General features: G+C 47.6%; 1 protein-coding gene across 1 annotated transcript in view; it reads left to right on the forward strand.

Moving 5' to 3' along the window:
• Positions 1 to 26,461, forward strand: part of VWF (von Willebrand factor) — a 162,380-nt gene that overhangs the window by 80,640 nt on the left and 55,279 nt on the right. The window contains 10 exon segments of the mRNA XM_068160869.1: positions 826 to 972; positions 2,018 to 2,158; positions 3,760 to 3,879; positions 5,004 to 5,160; positions 5,684 to 5,842; positions 8,066 to 8,201; positions 12,613 to 12,714; positions 12,716 to 13,953; positions 15,248 to 15,367; positions 16,719 to 16,862. Coding sequence (XP_068016970.1) covers positions 826 to 972; positions 2,018 to 2,158; positions 3,760 to 3,879; positions 5,004 to 5,160; positions 5,684 to 5,842; positions 8,066 to 8,201; positions 12,613 to 12,714; positions 12,716 to 13,953; positions 15,248 to 15,367; positions 16,719 to 16,862 — 2,464 coding nt within the window.

Here is a 26,461-nt window from a genome sequence, read left to right on the forward strand (position 1 = left end):
GGACCTGGGGGTCCTAGTGTATGGAAGGTTGACCATGAGCCAGCAATGTGCACAAGGTGGCCAAGAAGGCCAATGGCATCCTGGGGTGGATTAGAAAGGCTGTGGTCAGTAGATCGAGAGAGGTTCTCCTCCCCTTCTACTCTGCCCTGCTGAAATCTGGAATATTGTGTCCAGTTATGAGCTCCTCAGGAAACTGCTTGAGAGAGTCCACAGCCACAAAAATGATGAAGGCAGTGGAACATCTTCTTTATGAGGAGAGTCTGAGGGAGCTGAGGCTCTTTAGCTTGGAGGAGACTAAGAGGTGACCTCATTTGTGTTTATAGATACGTAAAGGGTGAGTGCCAAGAGGATGGAGCCAGACTCTGCTTGGTGATGCCCAGTGACAGGACAAGGGGCAATGGGTGGAAGTTGAGGCATAGGAAGTTCCATGGAAATAGGGGGAAATATCAGTGTAAGAGTGACAGAGCACTGGAACAGGCTGCCCAGGGGGGTTGTGGAGTCTCGCTCCCTGGAGATATTCAAAACCTGCTTGGATGTGTTCCTGTGTGACTGGCTCTAAGTGATCCTGCTCTGGCAGGGGGCTTGGACTGGGTGATCTTTCAAGGTCCCTTCCAACCCTTAACATTCTGTGTGATTCTGTGTGAAAACCAAAGCATAATAACACAATAAACCACCGACCAAACACTAAACCCATAGTCAATTTGCTATTCCCTTTGCTCCTTATCAGCCCTCATCAGCCCACTTTCTGTCCCACTGGGAGAGTGAGCTGTGTGAAGCTGTACTTAGAGACACACTCAATTGCACCATATGCTGTTTCCTGTCCAGGTGAACATCAAAGTACCTCCTAAGGATGGCAATGATATAGAAGTGATGAGGTCTGGCCGTTACTACATGATTTTACTGGGCAAAAGCATCAGTGTGACCTGGGACCTGGCCATGGGAGTCTCAGTTATCTTAAAAGGCAGTTTCAAAGTAGGTGATTTATTTATTTTGCTTGGCTTCTCATTGTCTCTATAGAATGCACTCAGCCTGTCTCTGGGGAATGATCTTTATGCAGACATGCTACTAGATCTCCATGGAGCATTAGGGGCTTGCTTGAAAAAGAAATGATGTTTTGGTAATACTCAAAGGGCAGCTTACTTTCCTGGTAGTTCAGCTTCAAGGTGTAGATCCTGGGTCATTGGAGAGGAGCTATGACAGAAAGGATGATTGCTGTGGTGCCTCAGAATAACTAAGCCTTGAGTGATTGCTTCTGTATTCAATAAGAGGAGTATAAGGAGTCAGGTTGAGTAGTGATGGGATTTCAGGGACAGACTCCAAACAGAGCCAACAGGCATCACTGATCAGCCTTCTTGTCTCAATTCTTTGTCTGTGTCCAGAGAAGGGCCACAAGGATGATCAGAGGGCTGGGGCACCTCTCCTATGAGGACAGACTGAAGGAGTTGGGGTTGTTCAGTCTGGAGAAGAGGTGACTTTATTGTGGCCTTCCAGTATCTGAAGAGAGCCTAGAAGAAAGCTGGGGAGGGACTTTTCAGGGTGTTGGGTAGTGATAGGAATAGGGGAAATGGATCCAAGCTGGAAGAGGGAAGATTCAGATTGGATGTTAGGAAGAAATTCTTCCCCATGAGGGTGGTGAGAGACTGGCACAGGTTGCCCAGGGAGGTGGTGGAAGCCTCATCCCTGGAGGTTTTTAAGGCCAGGCTGGATGTGGCTCTGAGCAACCTGATCTAGTATGAGGTGTCCTTGCCCAAGGCAGGGGGGTTGGAACTTGATGGTCCTGGAGGTGTCTTCCAACCCTGACAATTCTGTGAGACAGGTATAGTCCTACTTTCAGCTAAGGAGATTTGGAACAGGAGCTTAACTTTCTCTATGACAGACTGAATTTGGCAAGGCCAGAGATAGTTCAGTTTTCAAACTTCATGCCACTAAAGCATCAGTCTACAAAGACTTCTTAACAAAGCCCTAAGGCAGCCCACAGATGTAAGATTTATGCATTTTGTGTTTCTTTCCCTGCAAGGATCAAGTGTGTGGTCTGTGTGGAAATTTTGATGGAATCCAAAACAATGATTTGACCAGCAGCAATGAACACCTTGAAGTAGATCCAGTTGACTTTGGGAATTCTTGGAAAGTTAATCCATACTGTGCTGATGTTGAAAAGGTGAGGGTGAATGAACTGTGACAACTAATTAATGGGGCTGGGGGGGGGGGGGGAGGGGGCTTTACAGCATCACTGAAGAGCAGGCAGGGAGATTTGAAAGGATAAGAAGCAAATAGAAATTAATTCCTTCCCCCATAGTTTTTTTCTTTTACCAACTCATATTCAGTCTGGAAAATGTGATAAAAGATCAATTAACTTACTGAAGGCCTCTGGGCTTTGGATGAATTACAAAGCAGCCAGTCTGTGCTGTAGAGGCTGTGCACAGAGCTTGCCAGCCCAGATGCTTCAAATCAGGTGTAACTGGAAATATCATTTTAGAGCTTAACTAAACACCCCCCCCCCCCAACCCAACCCCCCCCCCCCAAAAAAAAAAAAACCAAACTGTAATTTTCAGACAGGGGGAGTTCAGATAAAAAATGTTGTATGTTCCTATCCAGATGTTTATATATCAGATCTTAGCCTGGGTGGACCATTTATGAGCAACTGATTGTGGAGGGTGGTTTCTTTCTATATGCTTCTTGATCTTGTTTTTAAAGAGCATTCAGGTATTCTTTCCAGCTTGGAGAGCCCTGAACAGAATAAAAAACAAGAAGGAAGACTCTGCTTTTGAATTTTGAGGAATTTGCCATCAGAAAGTGTGATTTGTTTCCCTGGTGCCTGAGATTGGGTGAATTCACAGGCTGCCAGCTAGGCTACATCAGACTTTATTTGCGTTTTTAAATCCAAATGCAGGCTTTGAAAAGGATGAAATGAAATAGCAAAAGTGTCTCCAGCTGGAAAACAATTATGGCCAAAAATATTTCTTTGAGGAAGCAACTTGAAGCCAGACTTGTTTCGGTGTTTGTTCTACACATTGGGCACAACAACCCCATGCAGAGCTACAGGCTGGGGTCAGAGTGGCTGGAGAGCAGCCAGGCAGAGAGGGACCTGGGGATACTGATTGCTGGTAGGCTGAACATGAGCCAGCAGTGTGCCCAGGTGGCCAAGAAGGCCAATGGCATCCTGGCCTGGATCAGGAACAGTGTGGCCAGCAGGAGCAGGGAAGCCATTCTGCCCTATGCTCAGCACTGGTTAGGCCACACCTTGAGTCCTGTGTCCAGTTCTGGGCCCCTCAGTTTAGGAAAGATGTTGAGTTGCTGGAAGGTGTCCAGAGAAGGGCAACAAAGCTGGGGAGGGGTTTGGAGCACAGCCCTGTGAGGAGAGGCTGAGGGAGCTGGGGTTTCTTAGCCTGGAGAAGAGGAGGCTCAGGGGAGACCTTCTTGCTGTCTACAACTCCCTGAAGGGAGGTTGTAGCCAGGTGGGGGTTGGTCTCTTCTCCCAGGCAGCCAGCACCAGAACAAGAGGACTGGGGGGTTGGAACTAGATGATCCTTGAGGCTCTTTCTAACCCTAACAATTCTATGAGCTGGGGAAAATGTAGGAGGTGACCTGCCCTATTCTGCTCTGCCTGGCATGTAACAGGTTGAAACTGCACTTAGGGAAACAGTTTCCTATGCAATGAAAACTGTCTAGGCCTAGTGAGTCTCTTACTTTGGTTTCAAGAGTCCTGAGGTTCTGAATGCAAGGCTAATGTGATGTCTGCTTGCCCCTTCAAATATTAAGCCCAACCAGCAACAGACCTTGATGTCTCCACTGTGTGATGGGAACATAGTGAAGCAGATGATGGTAGAAACCTCATGCAACATTTTGGCTGGGGAGCTCTTTGAAGGATGCACGAAACTTGTGAGTATTGTCTTGTGCTTCCCCTTCTTCAGTTCTGCCTGATCTCTGGTGCCACTGATTACAGCTGAGGGGAAAAGCATGGTCATGTTGATAGCACACAGGGCTTGGAGGAAGCTGAGTAAGTCTCATTTTCATCTCTCAGCTTGTCCTGTGGCTGGTGCTTCATGGGAAAATGCAGGATAGCACCTGGTAGTAACTTACAAAACAGCTTGTGGGGTAGTAAGTTATAGAATGACTGTTGTGTGAAGGAAGCTTCACTCTGATCTCTAGAGACTGACTTAGGAAGTCAAGAACTTCATGAGGAGAGGACCTGAGATTAAGGCAATGTCATTCAGAGTGTATTCCACCCAGGACACTGAACAAGAAGGTGTGAGGACAGGGCCCTAGAAAATATAAACGTATTCCAAGTGGGGAATATTAAGGGACAATAAACTTCAGTATATATAGCAGCATTGAGAAGGGAGTCCTTGCTGCTGTCAGCAAAAAGATCTGCACTGATCTATGTGGCACCTCAAGCCTTGGCAAATGGAAGACTCTAACCATCTGAATAGTAAATATGTCTGCAAGAAGGAGATGAAGGCAATCATTGATTAAATCCCCATCCCTGGAGGTATTTAAAAGATGCAGAGATGTGATTGTAAGAGACATGGTTGTGCACCAGACATTGGAGACCTGGATATCAGTTAGACTTGGTCTTAAAGATCACAGTGCTGGAGAAGAGGAGGCTCAGGGGAGACCTTATTGCTATCTACAACTTCCTGAAAGGAGGTTGTAGCCAGGAGGGGGTTGGTCTCTTCTCCCAGGCAACCAGCACCAGAACAAGAGTGCACAGTCTCAAGCTGTGTCAGGGGAGGTTTAGGCTGGAGGTGAGGAGAAAGTTCTTCCCAGAAAGAGTAATTGGCCATTGGAATGTGCTGCCCAGGGAGGTGGTGGAGTCACTGTCCCTGGTGGTGTTCATAAAAGGACTGGATGTGGCACTGGAAGCCATGGTTTAGTTGTTAGGAGGTATTAGGTATTGGGTAATAGGTTGGACTTGATGATCTCTGAGGTCTTTTCCAACCTGGTTGATTCCATGAATGCTATGATTCCATGAGTGACCTGGACCATATATATCTCTTTTGCAGGTAAATCCCGAGCCCTACATAGATATTTGCATGTATGACACCTGTGCTTGTGAATCTATTGGGGACTGTGCTTGCTTCTGTGATGCCATAGCAGCCTATGCACACGTGTGTGCACAGAAAGGGGTTGCTGTCCACTGGAGATCACCAACTCTGTGCCGTAAGTAGGGGAGGGAGGAGGAGGAATTGAGTGGAAAGGCTCAGGGTTTGTAATCAGGGAGCTGTTGGCTCAGACTTCAGCTCTCCTCCTGCAAAATAAGTGTTTCATTATGTGAGAAATGTAAATGTCAAGAAGTGGCCTAGGCTGGGTGCATTTAAAAAACAAAAACAGTTAAAAAATATTATATATATCTATTTCTATGGGTAGAAAGAGAGATTGGCCATTGGAATGTGCTGCCCACGGAGGTGGTGGAGTCACCATCCCTGGAGGTCTTTAGGAAGAGACTGGATGGGGTGCTTGGTGCCATGGTTTAGTTGATTAGATGGTGTTGGGTGATAGGTTGGATTGATGATCTCAAAGGTCTTTTCCAACCTGGTTAATTCTACTCCACTCCACTCATTAAATTCCATTCTTTACCTGTGCATATGCGCTCCACTTTGTAACAAATTCAGTGTCATAGCTCTGAGAGGCACACACTCTGCTCAGATGTCAGTTTTCACCTCTGATTTTCTTCACTGTCTAGCACACAGCTGTCAGGACCTGAATAAGCAGGAGTTAGACTATCAGTGTGAGTGGAGGTATAACAGCTGTGGACCTGCTTGTCCCTTGACGTGCCAGCACCCACAGCCTTTGGAGTGCCCTCTGCGGTGTGTGGAAGGATGCCACGTACATTGTCCTGCAGGTAAGGCCAGCTTTTGCTCCAAGCAGGTGATTTTGGGGGGTTTCTGGGTTGGGTTTTTTGGTGGGTTTTCTTTGTTTGTTTTATTTATTATTATTTTGCTCTCCTCCTGGTACTTACAGGTTTTGCTGTAAAATAGTTTTTTCCTCTACTACATCTACTACTGCTCCAGGTGAGATCTCACCAGAGCAAAGTGGCGGAATCACCTCCATCTGTTGACCATGCTGCTTTTGATGCAGTTGAGTCCTAGGCTGCATCAAAAGCAATGTGGCCCAGATGGTCAAGAGATGGGATTCTGCCACTTTGCTGTAGTGAGACCTCACCTGCAGTGCTATATCCAGCTCTGGAGCCCTCAAACAGGAAGGACCTGGACCTGATGGAGCAGGGCCAGAGGAGAGCCATGAAAATGATCAGGGGGCTGGAGTAGCTCTGCTACGAGGACAGGCTGAGGGAGCTGGGGTTGTTTGGCCTAGAGAAGAGAAGGCTCTAGGAAGACCTAATAGCAGCCTGTCAGTTCCTGAAGGGGGCTCCAAGGATGCTGCAGAGGGACTGCTTGCAAAAGCCTCCACTGACAGGACAAGGGGCAATGGTTTAAAACAAGAGAAGAGCAGATTTAGATTGGATGTTAGGAACAAGTTCTTTAGCATGAGAGTGGTGGAACACTGCAACAGGGCTGTCCAGGAAGGAAGTTAAAGCCCCATGCCTGGAGATATTCAAGGTCAGGCTTGACAAGATCTGAGCAACCGGCTCTAGTGGAGAATGTCCCTGCTGACTGCATGGGGGTTGGACTAGACGACCTTTGGAGGTCCCTTCCAACTCAAACCATTCTGATTTTATTGCATGAAAAGAGGTCTTATACTCCAGAAATCATAGAATCCTAGAATGGCCTAGGTTGGGTAGGTTAGAAGGGACCTTAAAGATCTATGACAACCTCCCCACCACGGGCACAGATGCCTCTCAACTAGACGCAACTGCTCCAGGCTGCACCCAACCTGACCTTGAACACCCCCAGGGAGGAGGAATCCAGGAATCCACTGGCTTCCTGGGCAACCTACTCCAGAGTCTTACTACCTTGCTCTGAAGGACTTCAAGCTTTCACCTCTTTCTTACTGCATTGTTCTTGTGGATTGATGAGGCTGGATCTTGCAAAAGACAGAAGTAGCAGTTATTTGATTAACAAGCTTCCACCTCTTTGTTACTGCATAAGGAGGAAGGTTTAAGTTTTTCAAAAGATCACAGAGTGTGAAAGGCATGAAGTACTGCCTAGAAGAAGATGAGATGCATGGGAATGGGGTGATAAGAAAAGCCCCCTCAATTTAAGAAGGCTTGAACGTGTCCAGAGATGGGCAACGAGACTGGGGAGAGGTCTGGAGCACAGCCCTGTGGGGAGAGGCTGAGGGAGCTGGGGTTGCTTAGCCTGGAGAAGAGGAGGCTCAGGGGAGACCTTCTTGCTCTCTACAACTCCCTGAAGGGAAGTTGTAGCCAGGTGGGGGTTGGTCTCTTCTCCCAGGCAACCAGCACCAGAACAAGAGGACACAGTCTCAAGCTGTGCCAGGGGAGGTTTAGGCTGGAGGTGAGGAGAAAGTTCTTCACCGAGAGAGTTGTTAGCCATTGGAATGTGCTGCCCAGGGAGGTGGTGGAGTCACCATCCCTGGAGGTGTTCAAGAAGGGATGGGATGTGGCACTTGGTGCCATGGTTTAATAGTCATGAGGTGTTGGGTGACAGGTTGGACTTGATAATCTTTGAGTTCTTTTCCAACCTTATTGATTCTATTATTCTATGAAGATAGGAGAAAAGTCCAACAGAGGAGTAAAAACTCTGATGAATAACTAACTTCTAAAGGGCAGAGTGGTGTGCTGTGCCCTGGTATCTGTGATCAGAGACAAGTAGAGGATGGTGGGAGAAAGAAATAATACCCATGGAAAAAGGAAAGTGCCATTATCTCCTGTCATCTTCAGTGCTGGGTTAAGTACTTCCAACATCTAAATCAAAGTGCTTATCACAGAAGGAAGGCAATGCTTCCCTGTGTCAAGCTGGCAGTGGCCATAACACAAGCCCAGCATTCAGAACATTTGAGCCCAGCTCAGCAGCTCTGTCATGTTGTTTTGGGATGTGTTTGGGTTTGTGTTGGTTTTTTGTTTCATTTTTCCTTTTGTAAGTGCAGTGAGTAGCTTTGCAGTGGATGAAAACTGGCATCTTCATATTGCTGTGCTCTTTTGAAACAGGGAAAATACTTGATGAGCTGTCCCTGGATTGTGTCACTCCAGAAGAGTGTCCCATCTGTGAAGTTGGAGAGACCAAGATCCCACATGGAAAAAGAATAGTTCTGAGCAGAGATGATCCACAGCACTGTCAGTCTTGGTATGATAACTTTATGCAGTGCAGTATCCTGTTGAGTAGGGTGAAGGGAGGGAGAAGCAGCACATCCATGTCCTGAAGGGGGCCTACAAGATAGCAAGGAATAGGCTTTTTACAAGGGCTTGCAGTGTTAAGATCACAACATCACAGTATCACAGTATCACCAAGGTTGGAAGAGACCTCAAAGATCATCGAGTCCAACCTGTCACCACAGACCTCATGACTAGACCATGGCACCAAGTGCCACATCCAATCCCTTCTTGAACACCTCCAGGGATGGTGACTCCACCACCTCCCTGGGCAGCACGTTCCAATGACGGATGAGAGAGAATGGATTGAAACTTGAGGAGGGCAGATTGAGACTGGAGATTAAGAATAAATTCTTGACAGTGTGGGTGGTGAGCCACAAGAATAGGCTGCCCAGGAAGGTTGGGATGTCTCCTCCCTGGAGGTGTTCAGGTTGGATGGGACCTTGAGCAACCTGTGCTAGTGGAAGGTGTCCCTGTCAGTAAATTAGTGAATAGAATTAACCAGGTTGGAAAAGACCTTTGAGATCATCAAGTCCAACCTATCACCCAACACCATCTCATCAACTAAACCATGGCACCAAGCACCCCATCCAGTCTTTTCCTAAACACCTCCAGTGATGGTGACTCCACCACCTCCCTGGATTTTTTTTTTTTTTATCCTAAGGAGGGCTACAAGAAAGCTGGGAAGGGACTTTTTAGGAGTGTCAGGGAGTGGCAGGACTAGGGGAAATAGAGCAAAACTAGAAATGGGTAGATTCAGATTGGATGTTAGGATGAAGGTGGTGAGACACTGGCACAGGTTGCGCAGGGAGGTGGTGGAAGCCTCATCCCTGGAGGTGTTTAAGGCCAGGCTGAATGTGGCTCTGGCCAGCCTGATCTAGTGTGAGGTGTCCCTGCCCATGGCAGGGGGGTTGGAACTAGCTGATCCTTGAGGTCCCTTCCAACCCTGACAATTCTATGATTCTATGATCATCCAGTCCAATGCCTCTGCCAGAGCAGGATCACCTAGTGCAAATCACACAGGAAGACATCCAGGTGGGTTTGGAATGTCTCCAGAGAAGACGACTCCAGCACCTCCCTGGGCAGCCTGCTCCAACCCCTCATCACTCCCTCAGATATTCTCTGTACTGCCCAGTGGCATATTGCACCACATAGCAACTAAAAGCTGTCATCCCCTAGATGTCCAGACCTTTGGTGTGGATACTTTAGAATAGAATAGGATAAACCAGGTTGGAAGAGACCTTCAAGATCATCATGTCCAACCCACCAACCAATCCAATCCACCTAAACAACTAACCCATGGCACCAAGCACCCCATCAAGTCTCCTCCTGAACACCTCCAGTGATGGTGACTCCACCACCTCCCCAGGCAGCCCATTCCAATGGGCAATCTTTCCCCAGTCATTTCTAATGCTGTGAATACAGGAGGGCTTTCCATTTGGAATTTGGCTACCTCTAATAGAAACTGAGTTGTAAACCTGGAGCAGCTATTAGCCCAGCCTAACACCTTAGTTCCGAATGCTCTGAACCTCACAGAAGCTCTGAATAGGCATGAACACCTAATTCCTGGCTTCTTTCCAGGGCTAGCATACATCTGTGCTATAAACCCAGGGCATGAGACCATTAGGCTAATCAGTTAAGTGAATTTCATTTTTCAGCAGCATGCACTAAGAGCCTAGAATTCCATCAAAAGGTTAAAAAGAAAGGGGGTGGGGGGGTGGGGAAAGAGCCTTCCTAAATGAGTCTCTGTTCCCTAATTTTTGTAATCCTTAATAATAATCTATCTTAAATGTTGATTCACTGGCTGCTGCTCACAAAAGATTTCAGAGCACTAGGAAAACTTACCTCACTAGGGAAACATCCTTTTGCATAGCTGTCACCTAATTTAGATGCCTACACCATCTGTACAAACAATAGAAAATATTGCACACACACACATGCACACACACAGAGAAAAAATAATGAATGTTGAGAGCAAATAGCCAAAGGAAATTAGAAACTAGAAGAGGCTTGCTCGTAGTAGGATTAAAACAATAAATCTGCTCTTGCTGTGCATGAATGCCAAAAGTATCATAGTATCAGTCAGGGCTGGAAGGGACCACAAGGATCATCTAGTTCCAACCCCCCTGCCATGGGCAGGGACACCTCACACTAGATCAGCCTGGCCAGAGCCTCATCCAGCCTGGGCTTAAATACCTCCAGGGACAGGGCCCCAACCACCTCCCTGGACAACCCATTCCAGGGCTTCACCAGTCCCATGGTGAAGAACTTCCTCCTCACATCCAGCCTGAATCTCCCCACCTCCAGCTTCATTCCATTCCCCCTAGTCCTATCACTACCTGAGTAGTAGCTGAGGGGACACAGTCTAAAGCTGCGCCAGGGGAAGTTTAGGCTGGAGGTGAGGAGAAAGTTCTTCACCGAGAGAGTTGTTAGCCGTTGGGATGTGCTGCCCAGGGAGGTGGTGGAGTCACTGTCCCTGGAGGTGTTCAAGAGGGGATTGGACGTGGCACTTGGTGCCATGGTCTAGTCATGAGGTGTTGGGTGACAGGTTGGACTCGATGATCTTTGAGGTCTTTTCCAACCTCGGTGATTCTGTGATTCTTCAATTAGGAAGAGAGAAAAGGAGCTTGAAAAGAAGATAGGGCTGAAACTGAGAGAACTAAGGTGCCACATGTAAAGTGCCAAAGGTCTTTTCCTGGAGAGTGGCACTTGCTTCTGCTATTGACTTCTTCAGTTTGTACATGTTGCTGCTCTGGCAGTCAGATCAAGCATTTTTTTTTAGGGCTTTGCTTGTTCATAAACTTTTCCTGCTCTTTCTCTTATCCAGTAACTCAAGGGTAATACATTGACCTTCCAATATCTGAAGGGGGCCTACAAGAAAGCTGGGGAGGGACTTTTTAGGGTGTCAGGTAGTGATATGGCTAGGGGGAATAGATCCAAACTAGAAGAGGGGAGATTTAGAATAAGTTCTTCCCCATGAGGGTGGTGAGACACTGGAACAGGTTGCCCAGGGAGGTGGTGGAAGTTTGTAATGCCAGGCTGGATGGGGCTCTGAGCAACCTGCTCTAGTGTGAGGTGTCCCTGCCCATGGCAGGGGGCTTGGAACTAGAAGATCCTTGAGGTTCCTTCCAACCTTAACACTTCTATGATTCTATGTGTTTGTCAGTGGAAGCTCTCCTTATAACAGACTTTGACAGAAAGCATAAAATCTGTGCCTGGGAGCTGTCTAGAAAGCAAATGATTTCAGCCACATAGTCGCCTACAAGCCGCTGCTGGGCTGACCTGGCAGACCTGGCTTGCTTCACAGTGAGGCAAACTGCAGGCAGCTAACAAAGTGAAGTCCTAGAGTAGGAAAGATGATTTCACAGAATTGTAGAATGGTCTGGGTTGGAAGGGACCTCCAAAAGTCCAGGCCGAGCCCCTCTGCAGTCAGCAGGGACATCCTTCACTAGGTCAAGTTGCCCAGAAGCCTGTTGAGCCTCACCTTGAAGATCTCCAGGGGTGGGGCCTCTGAAATGATTTAGCAGACTCTGAGATGAGGCTAGATTTACCTAGACTTTATCCCTTACCTCCAAAGTGCACTGAGTTCCTTTGCTTTTTCCTGACTTCATTTTGGTTTGAATACTACTTTGGCACATGTTGATCCTCTGGGTTATTTGTCTCTCTTGTCTTCTTATTTCCCAGGTTCTCTTTTTCAGTCCATTCTCTCATATTAAATGATGTATTTCATCTCTAGCTGTCATCTCTTTTCGTTCCTGTGTCTTCCCTCACCATTTCTTCCTAACATCCAATCTGAATCTACCCATTTCTAGTTTTGCTGCATTCCCCCCAGTCCTATCACTACCTGACACCCTAAAAAGTCCCTCCCCAGCTTTCTTGCAGGCCTCCTTCAGATACTGCAAGGCCACAAGAAGGTCTCCTTGGAGCATTCTCTTCTCCAGACTGAACAGCCCCAACTCCCTCAGTCTGTCCCCATAGGAGAGGTGCTCCAGCCCTGTGCTCATCCTCGTGGCCCTTCTCTGTTTGCCATAAATTTCCTGGATCTAACCAAACATGCATGAAGGACTTTTTGGATTTTTGTTGAGATGTTTAACTGTTTCTGTATGGACATTCCTTTATCATTGTGTGAGTGATGTGTTAGTATAGAACCATGGAATCATGGAACCATAGAATCATAGAACCATAGAATCAACAAGGTTGGAAAAGACCTCAGAGATCATCAAGTCCAACCTATCACCCAACACCTCATGACTAACTAAACCATGGCTTCAAGTGCCCCATCCAATCCTGTTTTGAACACCTCCAGGGATGGTGACTCCACCACCTCCCTGGACTGCACATTCCAATGGCCAATAAAATAGTTCAATCTGATGTTTCTTTTGCAGTCTGTGTGAAGGAAAGAACTTAACCTGTGTAGCCTGTGAACCGGTGGAAGACACCCTGATGCTGACAACCCCTATTCCAGAGGAGGACATTGAACTCCCCCCCCAGTGAATACTCCTGCAGCAAGATGATGGACTTGGCCTTCCTAATGGATGGCTCCAACAAACTGTCAGAGACAGACTTTGAACAGCTGAAGGCTTTCATAATTGGCATGATGAGGAAACTCCACATCTCCCAAAAGAAAATCCGAGTGTCCATTCTAGTCTATAGGGCAGGCCCCACCATCTATCTTGGCCTTAAGGACGTCAAGAAACAATCTCAGATGAGAAAAATTGTCCAAGGCATAAAATACACGGGGGATGAAGCAGCATCTGTCCCTGAAGTCCTGAAATACACTGTGTATCACGTGTTTGAAAAGGCAGAGAGGACCAACGCAGCCCGGATTGCAGTGCTCTTCATAGCGAGCAAGTCCCCGGGCAAGCTCCGCAACATCGTCACTGTGATGAAGAACAAGAAAATTGCAGTGATGCCTGTGGGGATTGGCCCCCATGTTAGCAACGGACAGATCAGGTTCATTGAAGAGCAGTCACAAGATAACAAAGCCTTCCTAGTGAACAACATGCTAGAGCTGATGGATAGTATGGATCTCCTCATTGATCACCTCTGCGGTCTCGGACCCGATGAAAGTTCTCTGTTGCAGTCTACGTCCACTCCAACAATATCCAGCGTCTTATTTCCCTCCTTGGGACTCACAGCACCACCACCCCTTTCAAAAGAGCCCACTGCCAAAAAGCTGGATGTTGCCTTTATCGTGGAAGGATCTGACCATGTAGGGGAGGAAAACTTCAGCATTGTCAAGACGTTCCTTGAGAGGGTGATCACGGGGATGAATGTGGGGCAGGAGGATATTCACGTCACAGTAATGCAGTATTCAGAGGGGGTCACTCTGGAGTATTCCTTTAGGGAAACACAGTCAAAGGAAAGTATTATTGAGAAGGTGAAGAGCATCCCCTACCAAGGAGGGAAGGCTACCAACACTGGGAATGCTCTTGATTATATTTCCAAGCACACATTTACAGCAGTGAACGGGGGCAGGCAGGATGTCCCTCACTTAGTATATATGGTGTCATCCAGTCCATCCACTGATGTCATCACACAACCTCCCAGCAGCATAAGTGTTATTCCCATAGGCATAAGTCCCAGTGTAAATATCCAAGAGCTCAGGCAGATCAGTCAGCCTAATGAACCAATTATCTTGCACAGTTATACTGCACTTCTCAGAGAAGCCCCTGAATTAGTGCTGCAGTCGTGCTGCTCCCGGAAACTCCCGACAGGAATTCCAGGTAAGGTTGGACATCATTTCTGTGTCATTGCTCTGTGCTGTCTCATCCATTTCACCCTCATATTACTGAAATCTGAAGGGTTCTCAAATCTCAGTCAGTATCTTGTTGCCCAAACAGAGGGTCCCTCACTATCAACATTAGGACAAAAGCAGGAACTGGAACCTGCACGTTTCACTGAATGTAATTCTCAAGCCTTTCATTAATGGGGATTCATTTATTGTGTCTTCTGGTCAATATCATAGAATGGTTTGGGTTGGAAGGCACCTCTAAAAGTCATCTAGTCCACCCCCTCTGCAGTCAGAAGGGACATTCTCCACTAGAACAAGCTGCTCAAAGCCTTGTCCAGCCTCACCTTGAATATCTCAAGGGATGGGGTCTCAACTCCCACCCTCTGCAGCCAGTTCCAGTGTTCCACCACCTTCATGCTAAAGAATTTGTTCCTAGCATCTAATCTAAAGCTGCTCTTCTCTCATTTCAAACCATTGACCCTTGTCCTGTCACTGCAGGCCTTTGCAAGCAGTCCCTCTGCAGCCTTCTTGGAGGCCCTTTCAGGTATTGGAAGGCTGCCCTTAGGTCTGCCTGGAGCTTCCTCTTCACCAGGCTGAACAACCCCAGCTCACTCAGCCTGTCCTCATAGCAGAAGTGTTCCAGCCCTCTGATAATTTTCATGACACTCTTCTGGCCCTACTCCATCAGGTCCATGTCCTTCCTGTGTTGAGGGCTCCAGAGCTGGATGCACTACTGCAGGTTTTAGCAGAGCCAATCAAAGTGGCAGAATCCCCTCTTTCATCTTCCTAGAATGCAGATTGCTCTGCCCCTTTTTCTCTTACCGAAAGGTCAGCCGACACTACTTCTGTTTTATTATGTGTAAATAACCTTCATTTATTTGCTTAGCTTGGAGAAGAGGAGGCTCAGGGGAGACCTTCTTGCTCTCTACAACTACCTGTAGGGAGGTTGTAGCCAGGTGGGGGTTGGTCTCTTCTCCCAGGCAAACAGCACCAGAACAAGAGGACACAGTCTCAAGCTGTGCCAGGGGAGGTTTAGGCTGGATGTTTGGAAGAAGTTCTTCATAGAATGAGAGATTGGCCATTGGGATGTGCTGCCCAGGGAGGTGGTGGAGTCACCATCACTGGAGGTGTTTAGGAAGAGCCTGGATGGGGTGCTTGGTGCCATGGCTTAGTTGATGAGATGGTGTTGGGTGATAGGTTGGACTCCATGATCTCTGAGGTCTTTTCCAACCTGGTTAATTCTATTCCATTCCATTAATTATTTTTTTTTCTTTTCCCTTCCTCAGAGTTGTGCAACAAACCAATGGATGTCATGTTTCTTCTGGATGGAAGTTCCAATGTTGGAGCAGCAGAATTTGAGGAAATGAAGAACTTTGTCCGGGCATTTATTGAAAGTGTTGAGATCAGTATGTATTTGGCTTAAACATTTAAAGACCTTTTGGTGGTTTGTTTTTTCTTGCTTATATAGGACAAAACAGCATCTCAGTATAGGTTATTAATTGTTTGGGTTTTTTTTAATGTTCAAATATCTCATTGCAATCCCTGAAAGAACCCAAAATTTACCTTGGGGAAATCAGGCCAATAAAGCTTTGGATTCAGATGCAGTTCATCGTAGTCCCAAACTAAGCTATTCTGCTTTAGGTGAATCCAGTTGAGGGAATCATCTGATGAGGAATACCCTGGACAGCATGTCTGATGAGTGCTGGATGATAGGAAGAAGTTCTTCATAGAAAGAGTGATTGGCCATTGGAATGTGCTGCCCAGGGAGGTGGTGGAGTCACCATCCCTGGAGGTGTTTAGGAAGAGACTGGATGGGGTGCTTGATGCCATGGTTTAGTTGATTAGATGGTGCTGAGTGATAGGTTGGACTCAATCTCAAAGGTCTCTTCCAACCTGGTTAATTCCATTCGATTCGGCACTTGGAGCCATGGTTTAGTTGTCAGGAGTTTTTAGATATTAGGTAATAGGTTGGACTCAATGATCTCTGAGGTCTTTTCCAACCTGCTTGATTCTATGATAAGCAGAACCAGGGTGTCAGAGAACAGCAGAATGTGGAATTTGTCTCTGTTCTCCTTTGCAGGTCATGCTCCCTGGTTGACCTTACCACCCATGCCTGATGCCTCTCACTCTATGATCTATGATAGAAATAAATCAACATAAAATCATAGAATGGTCCAGGCTCATCCAGTCCAACCCCCCCTGTAGTCAGCAGGGGCATCCTCAACCAGATCAGATTGCCCAGAGCCCTGTCGAGCTTCACCTTGAATATCTGCAGGGATAGAGTGCCAACCACCTCCCTGGGCAGCCTGTTATCACCCAGAGAAGCTAGCCCATCAGTCTGCTGCTTTTGCCAAGCAATGTGCACATAAAAAAGAAAATAAAAGAGGGGGGGGTGGGGGGGGGGGGGGGGAGAGGGGAAGGTGAAGTTTAGGCAGTTTTGATAAGGAAAAGGAATAATTGAAGAGCACTACAGTGAATTTCTGCAGAGTCAGGTAAATGTGAGGCAAAATGCTGCATGTTGATAGCTGACATAAAAGCAGCTGCTTCTTGCATGGTCTGGGTTTTTCTTTTGTCTGTTAGATGCATGTTTTAGTGTAGAACTTGTAATTGAGAATGCAGCTTTCACACTCTGATGCAAATCACTGTCTAGTTGTGCTTTAATGGAAAGCACAAACCCAGTGTATCCTTTAGACTTATTTTCCTTGAAGATGTTTGTAGGCACTGCTTAAAATGTTTGGTTTCTGCTCTCTGCTTCAGGCAATACTTCAATTCATGTGGCAGTTCTCCAGTATGCCAGGCAAAACCATCTAGAAATTTCATGGAACGTGCCTCAAGAGCCTGCAAGGCTGGTAGAGATGCTGCACTCCATCCAACAAAGGGAACAAGGTCCTAACAGACTGGGTGAGTGATCATGTGGATGATGATGATGCTAAGATAACAAAACCAAGAAAAACCAAACCAAGTAGAAATGCTAAATATGTTCTGGCCCCAACCACCAATTTCCATCAGTGCTGTTGTGAAAGGGTTCTGCAGCACATCTCTCAGGTTTTGTTCTCTCTCTCATATCTTTACTATAAGTAGATTTCTTATAGAATCAGAGAATGGCTCAGGTTGGAAAGGACCTCAGACATCATCTACTCCAACCTCCACCGTGGGCAGGGACACCTCTCAACTGGACTTGGCTGCTAAGGCCTCATCCCACCTGGCTTTTAACACCACCAGGGAGGAGGCACTCAGTCCCTCTGGGAAACCTGTTCCAGAGCCTCACCATTCTTGTACTGAAGAAATTCTTCCTAACATTCAGTCTAACCCTGCTCTCCCTCAGCATCTCCCTCAGCCTCATTCCCCTGTGTTCTGTCTCTAGACACCCTCATGAAAAGTCCCTCTGCAGCCTTCCTGGAGGATCCCTTCAGGTATTGGAAGGCCCTCCTGGAGCTGTCTCTTCTGCAGGCTGAGCAACCCCAGCTCCCTTGGCTTATCCTCATAGCAGAGTTGCTCCAGCCCTTGGGTCATTTCTGTGGCACTCCATTTTCCCTGTTAAAGCACATCCCTAGCTTACTTGAATATCTTAATGTGTTCTGGAAAGAAGTTGACAGATTTCTTTGGAGCATTGAAATGGTTCTCAGGGTTGCATACATTATCTTTCAGCAAGCAGAACATAATTAAGTAGTAAGGACATTGATCATTAACCATCCAGCATCAATTAGTTGATTAGATGTTAAGCAGTGCAACTGCATCTAGTGACTTCAGCAGCTGCCCTTGCCAGATTCTTGTTGCTTTGTTCTGAGTCAGTGCAGCTGATACGATGTACACTTGCAGCCCAGAAATACAACTGTATCCTGGGTTGCATCAAGAGAAGAGTGGCCAGCAAGGTGAGGGTGGTGATTCTGCCTCTCTGCACTGCTCTCATGAGACTCCACCTGGAGTACTGTGTCCAGTTCTGGAGTCCCTATTACAGGAAGGATCTAGAGGTGCTGGAATGTGTCCAGAGAAGGGCCTCCTCTCCTATGAGGACAGGCTGAGAGAGTTGGGGTTGTTCAGTCTAGATAGGATAATGCTCTGAGGAGATCTTATTGTGGCCTTCCAGTATCTGAAGGGGGCTACAAGAAAGCTGGGGAGGGACTTTTGAGGGTGTCAGGGAGTGATAGGACTGGGGGGAATGGACAAATACAGAAATGGGTAGATTCAGATGGGATATTAGGAAGAAGTTCTTCCCCATGAGGGTGGTGAGACAGTGGCCCAGGTTGCCCAGGGAGGTGGTAGAAACCTCATCCCTGGACGTCTTTAAGGCCAGGCTGGCTGTGGCTGTGCGCAGCCTGATCAAGTGTGAGGTTTCATAGTTTCATAGTTTCATTCAGGGTTGGAAGGGACCACAAGGATCATCTAGTTCCAACCCCCCTGCCATGGGCAGGGACACCCCACACTAGATCAGGCTGGACAGAGCCTCATCCAGCCTGCTCTTAAACACCCCCAGGGACGGGGCCTCGACCACCTCCCTGGACAACCCATTCCAGGGTTTCACCACTCTCATGGTGAAGAACCTCCTCCTCACATCCAGCCTGAATCTCCCCACCTCCAGCTTCATTCCATTCCCCCTAGTCCTATCACTACCTGAGATCCTGAGAAGTCCTTCCCCAGCCTTCCTGTAGGCCCCCTTCAGATACTGGAAGGCGACAATTAGGTCACCTCGGAGCCTTCTCTTCTCCAGACTGAACAGCCCCAACTCCTTCAGTCTGTCCTCATAGGAGAGGTGCTCCAGCCCTCTGATCATCCTCCTGGCCCTTCTCTGGACACGTTCCAGCACCTCCACATCCCTCTTGTAATAGGGGCTCCAGAACTGGACACAGTACTCCAGGTGGGGTCTCACCAGGGCTGAGTAGAGGGGGAGGATCACCTCCCTCGACCTGCTGGCCACACTTCTCCTGATGCAGCCCAGGGTCTGATTGGCTTTGCAGGCTGCAAGTGCACACTGAGAGCTCATGTTGAGCTTTTTGTCCACCAGCACCCTCAAGTCTCTCTCCTCAGGGCTACCCTCCAGCCAGTCACTGCCCAGCCTGTATTTGTGCCTGGGATTGCCTCGACCCAGATGCAGGACCCTGCACTTGCTCTTATTGAACTTCATGAGGTTGGCTTGTGCCCACCTCTCCAGCCTGTCCAGGTCCCTCTGGATGGCCTCCCTTCCCTCCAGCGTGTCTGCTGCACCACACAGCTTGGTGTCATCAGCAAACTTGCTGAGGGTGCACTCAATGCCACTGTCCATGTCCCCCACAAAGATGTTGAATAAGACAGGTCCCAGGACTGATCCCTGAGGGACTCCGCTTGTCACTGGCCTCCACTGGGACATGGAGCCATTGACAGCCACTCTTTGGGTGCGACCATCAGGCCAGGTCCTTATCCATCTAGTGGTCCACCCATCAAACCCATGTGTCACCAGTTTGGAGACCAGGATGTGGTGTGGGACAGTGTCAAAGGTGTCCCTGCCCATGGCAGGGAGGTTGGAACTTTAGGGTCCTTGAGGTCCCTTACAACCCTGACAGCTCTTTGATTCCATGAAAATAATTTAGCAAAGCATTACCTTGTGACTTTCAGTTCCCTCATCCAAGTTGCTGTGCTGATCCCACAAGCACTTGGGCTGGCACAAGGCTGGGTGTGGTGCCAGGGAGCACGGATCTACGTAAGGCAGCACCTTAGCTGAAGAGTTATTTGTGAAAGATCATCTTCTCTTCCAGACAACTGCATCCTGGAAAGACATGTCCACTTCAGTTTCCATGTGCTGAAACATAACACAGATTTCCCACTGGGTCTGTGAAAATTCAGTACACACATGCATCACTTGGAGGGTTGAGCAAACAAATGATTCTCCTGCAGCATATCTGATCTTCCACCAGACGCCCTGAGAATTTTGTTCTTCTGGACTGCAACCACGTTTGCTCTGGCAGCCACCTAGCATTAGGGTCCTATAAGAGTTGAGGAGTACACAGATTTTTTAATATTTGTGGGTTGTTTTTTTTTTTTTTCCTTTGGTAGGGTCTTTGGCCTACTTCAGGCTGTAAAGAGTTATTGGTAGAGAAAAAGTGAGAAATAAAACCTGACTTCCATCGTTCGCAGGAGGATTAAGCCATGATTGCTTTCTCAGCCTGGAGAAATAAAAACACCAGATGGCTGATGAGACTTCTATAGGCTCATTGTGGGATGAATTGTTAGGTACAAATAGATAAGTTCCACAAAGAAGTTCCATTTAATGTGTGCAGTAAGCCACGCTGAGCTGCAGGAGAAAGGCAGCAAACACAGCCTTGGGGAAATGAAATGGGAGAGGCAGCCACATGACATCCTCATTAGTGATTTGTTTATGTCTCCTTGGAAAATGCTCAGAGATCCTGATGAGGGATGGGGTAGAGCAAACCAAAAATGGGACAGAGTGGAAGCAGTTCCTCCCAAATGAAGTAATGAAAATAAGGCACTGTGGTCCTGTCCTGCACCTTGCAGTCTGTGTGAATTCAGCTGGGTAGGAGGCTCAGCAGGCAGGGGAAGCGCATGGGCACTCATGTAATTACAGAAGACAGAATCAACCAGGTTGGAAAAGACCTCAGAGATCACTAAGTCCAACCTATCACCCAACATCATCTAATCAACTAAACCATGGCACCAAGTGCCTCATGCAGTCCTTTTTTGAACACCTCCAGTGATGGTGACTCCACCACCTCCCTGGGCAGCACATTCCAATGGCCAATCTCTCTTTCTGGGAAGAATTTCTTCCTAACATCCAGCCTAAACCTCCCCTGGTGCAGCTTGAGACTGTGTCCTCTTGTTCTCTCACAGTTTACCCTTCAGGTAGTTATAGAGAGCAATAAGCATCACAGACCTCAGACCATTAGGGGTTGGAAGGGACTTCCAGAGATCAAGTCCAACCCTCCTGACAAAGGAGGATAACCTAGGGCAGGTCACACAAGAATGTATCCAGGCAGGTTTTGAAAGTCTCCAGAGGAGACTCCTAAGGTCTGCCCTGAGCTGCTTCTCCAGGCTAAACAACCCCAGCTCCCTCAGCAGCTCCTCTGGCTGTGCTTGGGCCTCTGGAAATGCAGGGGCTGCTTAGAATGATTAGATGGCTTGGTCTGGATGCTGCTGTTCCCTGCTTAACTTTGGAAGTCTGTTGTAGCCAGAGATCTTGATCAGAATTTGCCTATCAAAAATATTGTCACCATCAGAGCAGTGCTGTTTCTTCCAATTCACACTGGCTTCCCAGTGGTACAAACATGCACAACCAGTGTCTCCTGCAGGAGTAGGGAAGTGATGGGGGCCCCTGTACCCGGCCCTGCTGAGGTCACAGCTGGAGTGCTGGGTTCAGTTCTGGGCACCACAGGATAAGAAAGACATCGAGGGGCTGGAGGGTGTCCAGAGAAGAACAACAAGGCTGGGGATGGTTTTCAAGGGTGTCATACAAGGAGAAGCTAAGGGTGCTGGGGTTGTTCAGTCTGGAGAAGGCTGAGGAGAGATCTTATTGCTCTCTGAGGCTACCTGGAAAGAGGTTGGAGTGAGGCTGGTGTTGGTCTCTTCTCCCAAGTAACCAGCAACAGGATGAGAGGAAATGGGTTTGAGTGGTGCCAGGGGAGGTTTAGATTGGACATGAGGAAAAACTTCTTTCCTGAGAGAGTGGTGAGGGGTTGAAACAGGCTGCCCAGGGAGGTGGGGGAGACACCATCCTTGGAGGTGTTGAAGATGCTGTAGATGTGGTGCTTCAGGAAGTGGTTTAGTGATCATGGCAGTTGGGTTACAGCTGAACTTGACGATCTGAATGGTCTTTCCAATCATAGTGATTCTCCAATTCTATGATCCTTTTTTGATCCTTATTCAGTGTTTGGTGACTCAAATCACTTTCTTTTGCTCAGAAAAAACTGTATTTGCAGAGTGCAGCTGTAGGCTTTTTAAACATCTTACCTGGAGAAAGCATTCCCTTTCCTGTTTCATTTAACCATAAGGCAGCTCCAAGAAAGAGATACATCTTATTAGTAAGCAATAATGAGAAACTAAAGAATATTTGAGGGCATGGATAGAACAAACCATAGCAGCCTATACCACAAAACTTTCCCATGCCTATGCAATAAGGTAAAATCAGGCAAATTTTGTCTCAAGTAACCTACTGAGAAGAAGCTTTAGAGGTATTCAGACATCATGAAATTGTGTTCAACTTCACATAACTGGGTGAAATAAAATAAGACAACTAGCTGCAAGGCAGAGCTGACTTGAGAAGCATTCAGTCAACTAGAAGTGTGATCTGTACAAAGTTGGTGAGAGGCCTTGAGCACAGCCCTGTGAGGAGAGGCTGAGGGAGCTGGGGTTGCTTAGCCTGCAGAAGAGGAGGCTCAGGGGAGACCTTCTTGCTCTCTGCAGCTCCCTGAAGGGAGGTTGTAGCCAGGTGGGGGTTGGTCTCTTCTCCCTGGCAAACAGCACCAGAACAAGAGGACACAGTCTCAAGCTGCCCCAGGGGAGGTTTAGGCTTGAATTGAGGAGGAAATTCTTCATAGAAAGAGAGATTGGCCATTGGAATGTGCTGTCCAGGGAGGTGGAGGAGTCACCATCCCTGAAGGTGTTCAAAAAAGGATTGGATGTGGCACTTGAAGCCATGGTTTAGTTGTCCTGAGGTGTTAGGTATTCGGTAATAGGTTGGACTTGATGATCTCTGAGGTCTTTTCCAACCTGCTTGATTCTGAAGGACACTGACGTGCTGGAGCAGGTCCAGAGAAGGGCAAAGGTGAGGAAGGGCCTGGAGAACAGAGCTGGTGAAGAGTGGCTGAGGAAGCTGGAGGTGTTTAGTGTGAAGAAGAGGAGGCTGTGGTGAGACCTCATTGCCCTCAAAGCCTACCTAAAAGAAGGTTGTAGTGAGGTGGGGGTAGACTCTTCTGCCTCAAGGGACAGAAGGAGAGGTGATGGTCTGAAGTGGCACTGGGGGATCTTTATATTGGATGTATTTAGTTGATTAGCTGGTATTGGGTGATAGGCTGGACTCAATCTCAGAGGTCTTTTCCAAATGGATTTATTCTATTCCATTCCATATATCTAGGGTAGTGGGCAGGCCCAGGGAGTTAGTGGAATCCCCAGCCCTGAAGGTGTTCAAAAAAATGTGTAGACATGGCACTTGTGGACATGGTTTAATGGCCATGGTGGTATTGGGTTGATGGCTGGGCTCTTTGGTCTCAGAGGTCTTTTCCAACCAAAACAATACCATGATTTGATTCTCTGCCTCCATTTGGCATCCAGGGCTACTTAGGAGAGTCATAGAGAGCACACTGAACAATCCCTACAGTAAATAAGGGAAAAAAAGTGGGAAGCAGTAAAGACATGCTTTTGCTTGCTTTATGTTTTAACTAAAATTAGCTCCTTTAGGCTGATGCTTTCCTTGCTCACTGCCCACCTCAGACTCAAAATTTGGAGGAGGTGTGGTTTGTGCAGCTCAGCTGTATTAAAGGGAAAGAAATGTGTGGTTTCCTCCCTCCCCTTCCACCTTTAGGAAAAGGAATCTTAAATATTTGAACAGCAACATTTAGCTTTGTCATGATCAAGAAGGTTTAAGTATTTCCTTTCTAACCCTCCTCTCACTGGAGTTTAAGCAGCAAAGGGCCACAACAGCACTTTTCTCTATTGAAATCTCTGCCCTCAGTGATGCAGCCTATGCAGAGTTTTCAGTCTTGCTCTCCCCCACTCCCCATGACCCACCCAAGGCTATGGTTTTGCTAGCAGCTGCCCTGTCAAAGGGATCCCATCCATTGAAAGACAAAGATCTTTCTTGATTGCTCCCACACCTCCCTGGGCAGCCTGTTCCAGTGTCTCACCACTCTCACTCCCCACCTTCCATGGACTGAAACTTGAGGAGGGCAGATTTAGGCTGGAGATTAGGAAGAAATTCTTTCCAGTGAGGTTGGTGAGACACTGGAACAGGCTACCCAGGGAGGTTGTGGATGCCTCCTACCAGAGGGGGTTGAAGACCAGGTTGGATGAGGCATTGAGCAGCTGAGTCTAGTTGAGAGGTGTCTTTGCCCATGGTGGGGAGGTTGGAGTAAGGTGCCTTCCAACATAAACCATTCCATGCTGACTCTATGAGTCATAAAGACTGAAGCCTGCAGGGCTCAGCTCTGTTAATTTTAAAGCTAGTTTAATTCTATCCAAGATGCTCTGCACTCTCTTTCCAGTATTAATACACAGAACCTTGTGCTTGGTGAGCAGTGTAAAAGGTTTATATTTCCTGCATTGCTTTGGAGATGGCAGAACAAAGGACCTGGGAGTCCTGGTGGATAACAAGCTACCATCCATGGGTCAGCAACATGCCTTTGTGGCCAAGAGGGCCAATGGTACACCCTTGGGTTCATTAAGAGGAGCATCTACAGCAGATTGAGGGAGGTTCTCCTCCTCTTCTACTCTGCCCTGGTAAGACCACACCTGGAATACTGCATCCAGTTTTGGGCTCCCCTGTTCAAGAGGGACAGGAATCTAGTCAAGAGAATCCAACAGAGAGCTACCAAGATGATTAAGGGACTGAAGCACTGCCCTATGCTGAAGCACTGCCCTGTGAGGAGAGGCTGAGAGACCTGGGGATTTTTAATCTGGAGAAGACTGAGAAGGGATTTAATAAATGTTTATAAGTACCTGAGAGGTGGGTGTTAGGAAGAAGGGGACAGGCTCTGCTCACTTGCACCCTGTGATAGGACAAGGGGTAATGGATATGAACTACAGCACAGGAGGTTCCACCTCAACATAAAGGGGAACTTCTTCACTGCGAGGGCTACAGAACACTTTAACAGCCTCTTCAAAGAGGTTGTGGAGTCTTCTCTGGAGACTTTCAAGACCCATCTGGTTACGTTCCTATATGGTCCTGTTCTAGCAGGGGTGGTGGGGGGGTGAGACTCAATGATCTTTGGAGGTCCCTTCCAACCCATAACATCTTGTGATCCTATGAACTCAGGGAACTGGGCCCTAGGAATATTTTGGTTTAGTGTCACCATAACACAACCTTCTCCACCCCTACCATTTTTGCATCCATCCCAAAGCTGAGGGCAAGACCCTCACCAGCCACTATACCACACAGAGGAGTTCAGCCCCAGTAAGGAAGCCCAGCCAGCACCCAAGGATAATACCGGAACGGTCATCAAGTGTGTTCCTAGCTAACTGGGGGGCCACCAGGCCCCCAGCCTTTGTTGTCACCACCACCACCCAGTGTGCAGCAGGGACACTCACCTGTGATCAGAGGAGGATCCTCAGCCCAGATGGGCTCAGCTTAGGGCTGCTGCCCCTCCTGGAGGCGATTAAATAGGGGAGTGGGTGGGGAGGGCCAAGTGGCCTCACCTGGGGTGGGAGGAGACTCCAATAGAGCCCAGGTGCTGTGGGATTTGAGGGGAAAAAGGGGGAAAATGGGGCGGGTGAGGGACTTTAGGGTGTCAGGTAATGATAGGACCAGGGGGGATGGAAAAAAATAGAAATGGGTATATTCAGATTGGGTGTTAGGAAGATATTCTTCACAGAATGAGTGATTGGCCTTTGGAATGGGCTGCCCAGGGAAGTGGTAGTGTCACTGTCACTGGAGATGTTTAAAATAAGACTAGATGAGACACTTAGTGCCATGGTTTAGTTGATTAGATGGTGCTGGGTGATAGGTTGGACTTGATGATCTTGCAGGTCTTTTCCAACCTGGTTGATTCTGTGATTCTGTGAGTCTGTGTCCAGAGAAGGGCAACAAAGCTGGGGAGGGGTTTGGAGCACAGCCCTGTGAGGAGAGGCTGAGGGAGCTGGGGTTGCTTAATCCAGAGAAGAGGAGATTCAGGGGAGACTTTATTGCTCTCTACAACTACTTGAAGGGAGGATGTAGCCAGGTGGGGGTTGGTATCTTCTCCCAGGCAAGCAGCACCAGAACAAGAGGACATAGTCTCAAGCTGTGCCAGGGGAGGCTGGATGTTAGGAAGAAGTTCTTCCCAGCAAGAGAGATTGGCCATTGGAATGTGCTGCCCGGGGAGGTGGTGGAGTCACCATGACTGGAGGTGTTCAGGAAGAGACTGGATGGGGTGCTTGGTGTCATGGTTTAGCTGATTAGATGGTGTTGGGTGATAGGTTGGACTCAATGATCTCAAAGGTCTCTTCCAACTGGTCTATTCTATTCTATTCTATTCTATTCTATTCTATTCTATTCTATTCTAATTATGCTGCAGTCTAGTAGTAAAGAAAATCTCCAAGATGCTTGGTTTCTTAGCAGTCAATATATTTTTGATTGTGGCCTCTGAGTTTATTTTCCTCCCTTGCTGAGGTGTGGAGATCAAACAACTGAGAAGTGGCAGCTTCAGCTTCCAGCTTGGGATGGTGAATTTCTGAATCCCTCCAGCAAGATCTAAGTGTTCCTTTGATTGTGCCTTCAGACACCTGGCTCTTCAAAAGCTGGCTTCAAAACAAGGGGAGAAGTCCAAAGATTGTTTTAGTGTAGTTAAAAAAAATAATGAATTCCATGCATTAAACTGAGTAAT

Source organism: Melanerpes formicivorus, unplaced genomic scaffold, assembly GCF_026170545.1.
Source record: "Melanerpes formicivorus ecotype bairdi unplaced genomic scaffold, bMelFor1.0.p_v2 SCAF_54, whole genome shotgun sequence".
Taxonomy (NCBI): Eukaryota; Metazoa; Chordata; class Aves; order Piciformes; family Picidae; genus Melanerpes; species Melanerpes formicivorus.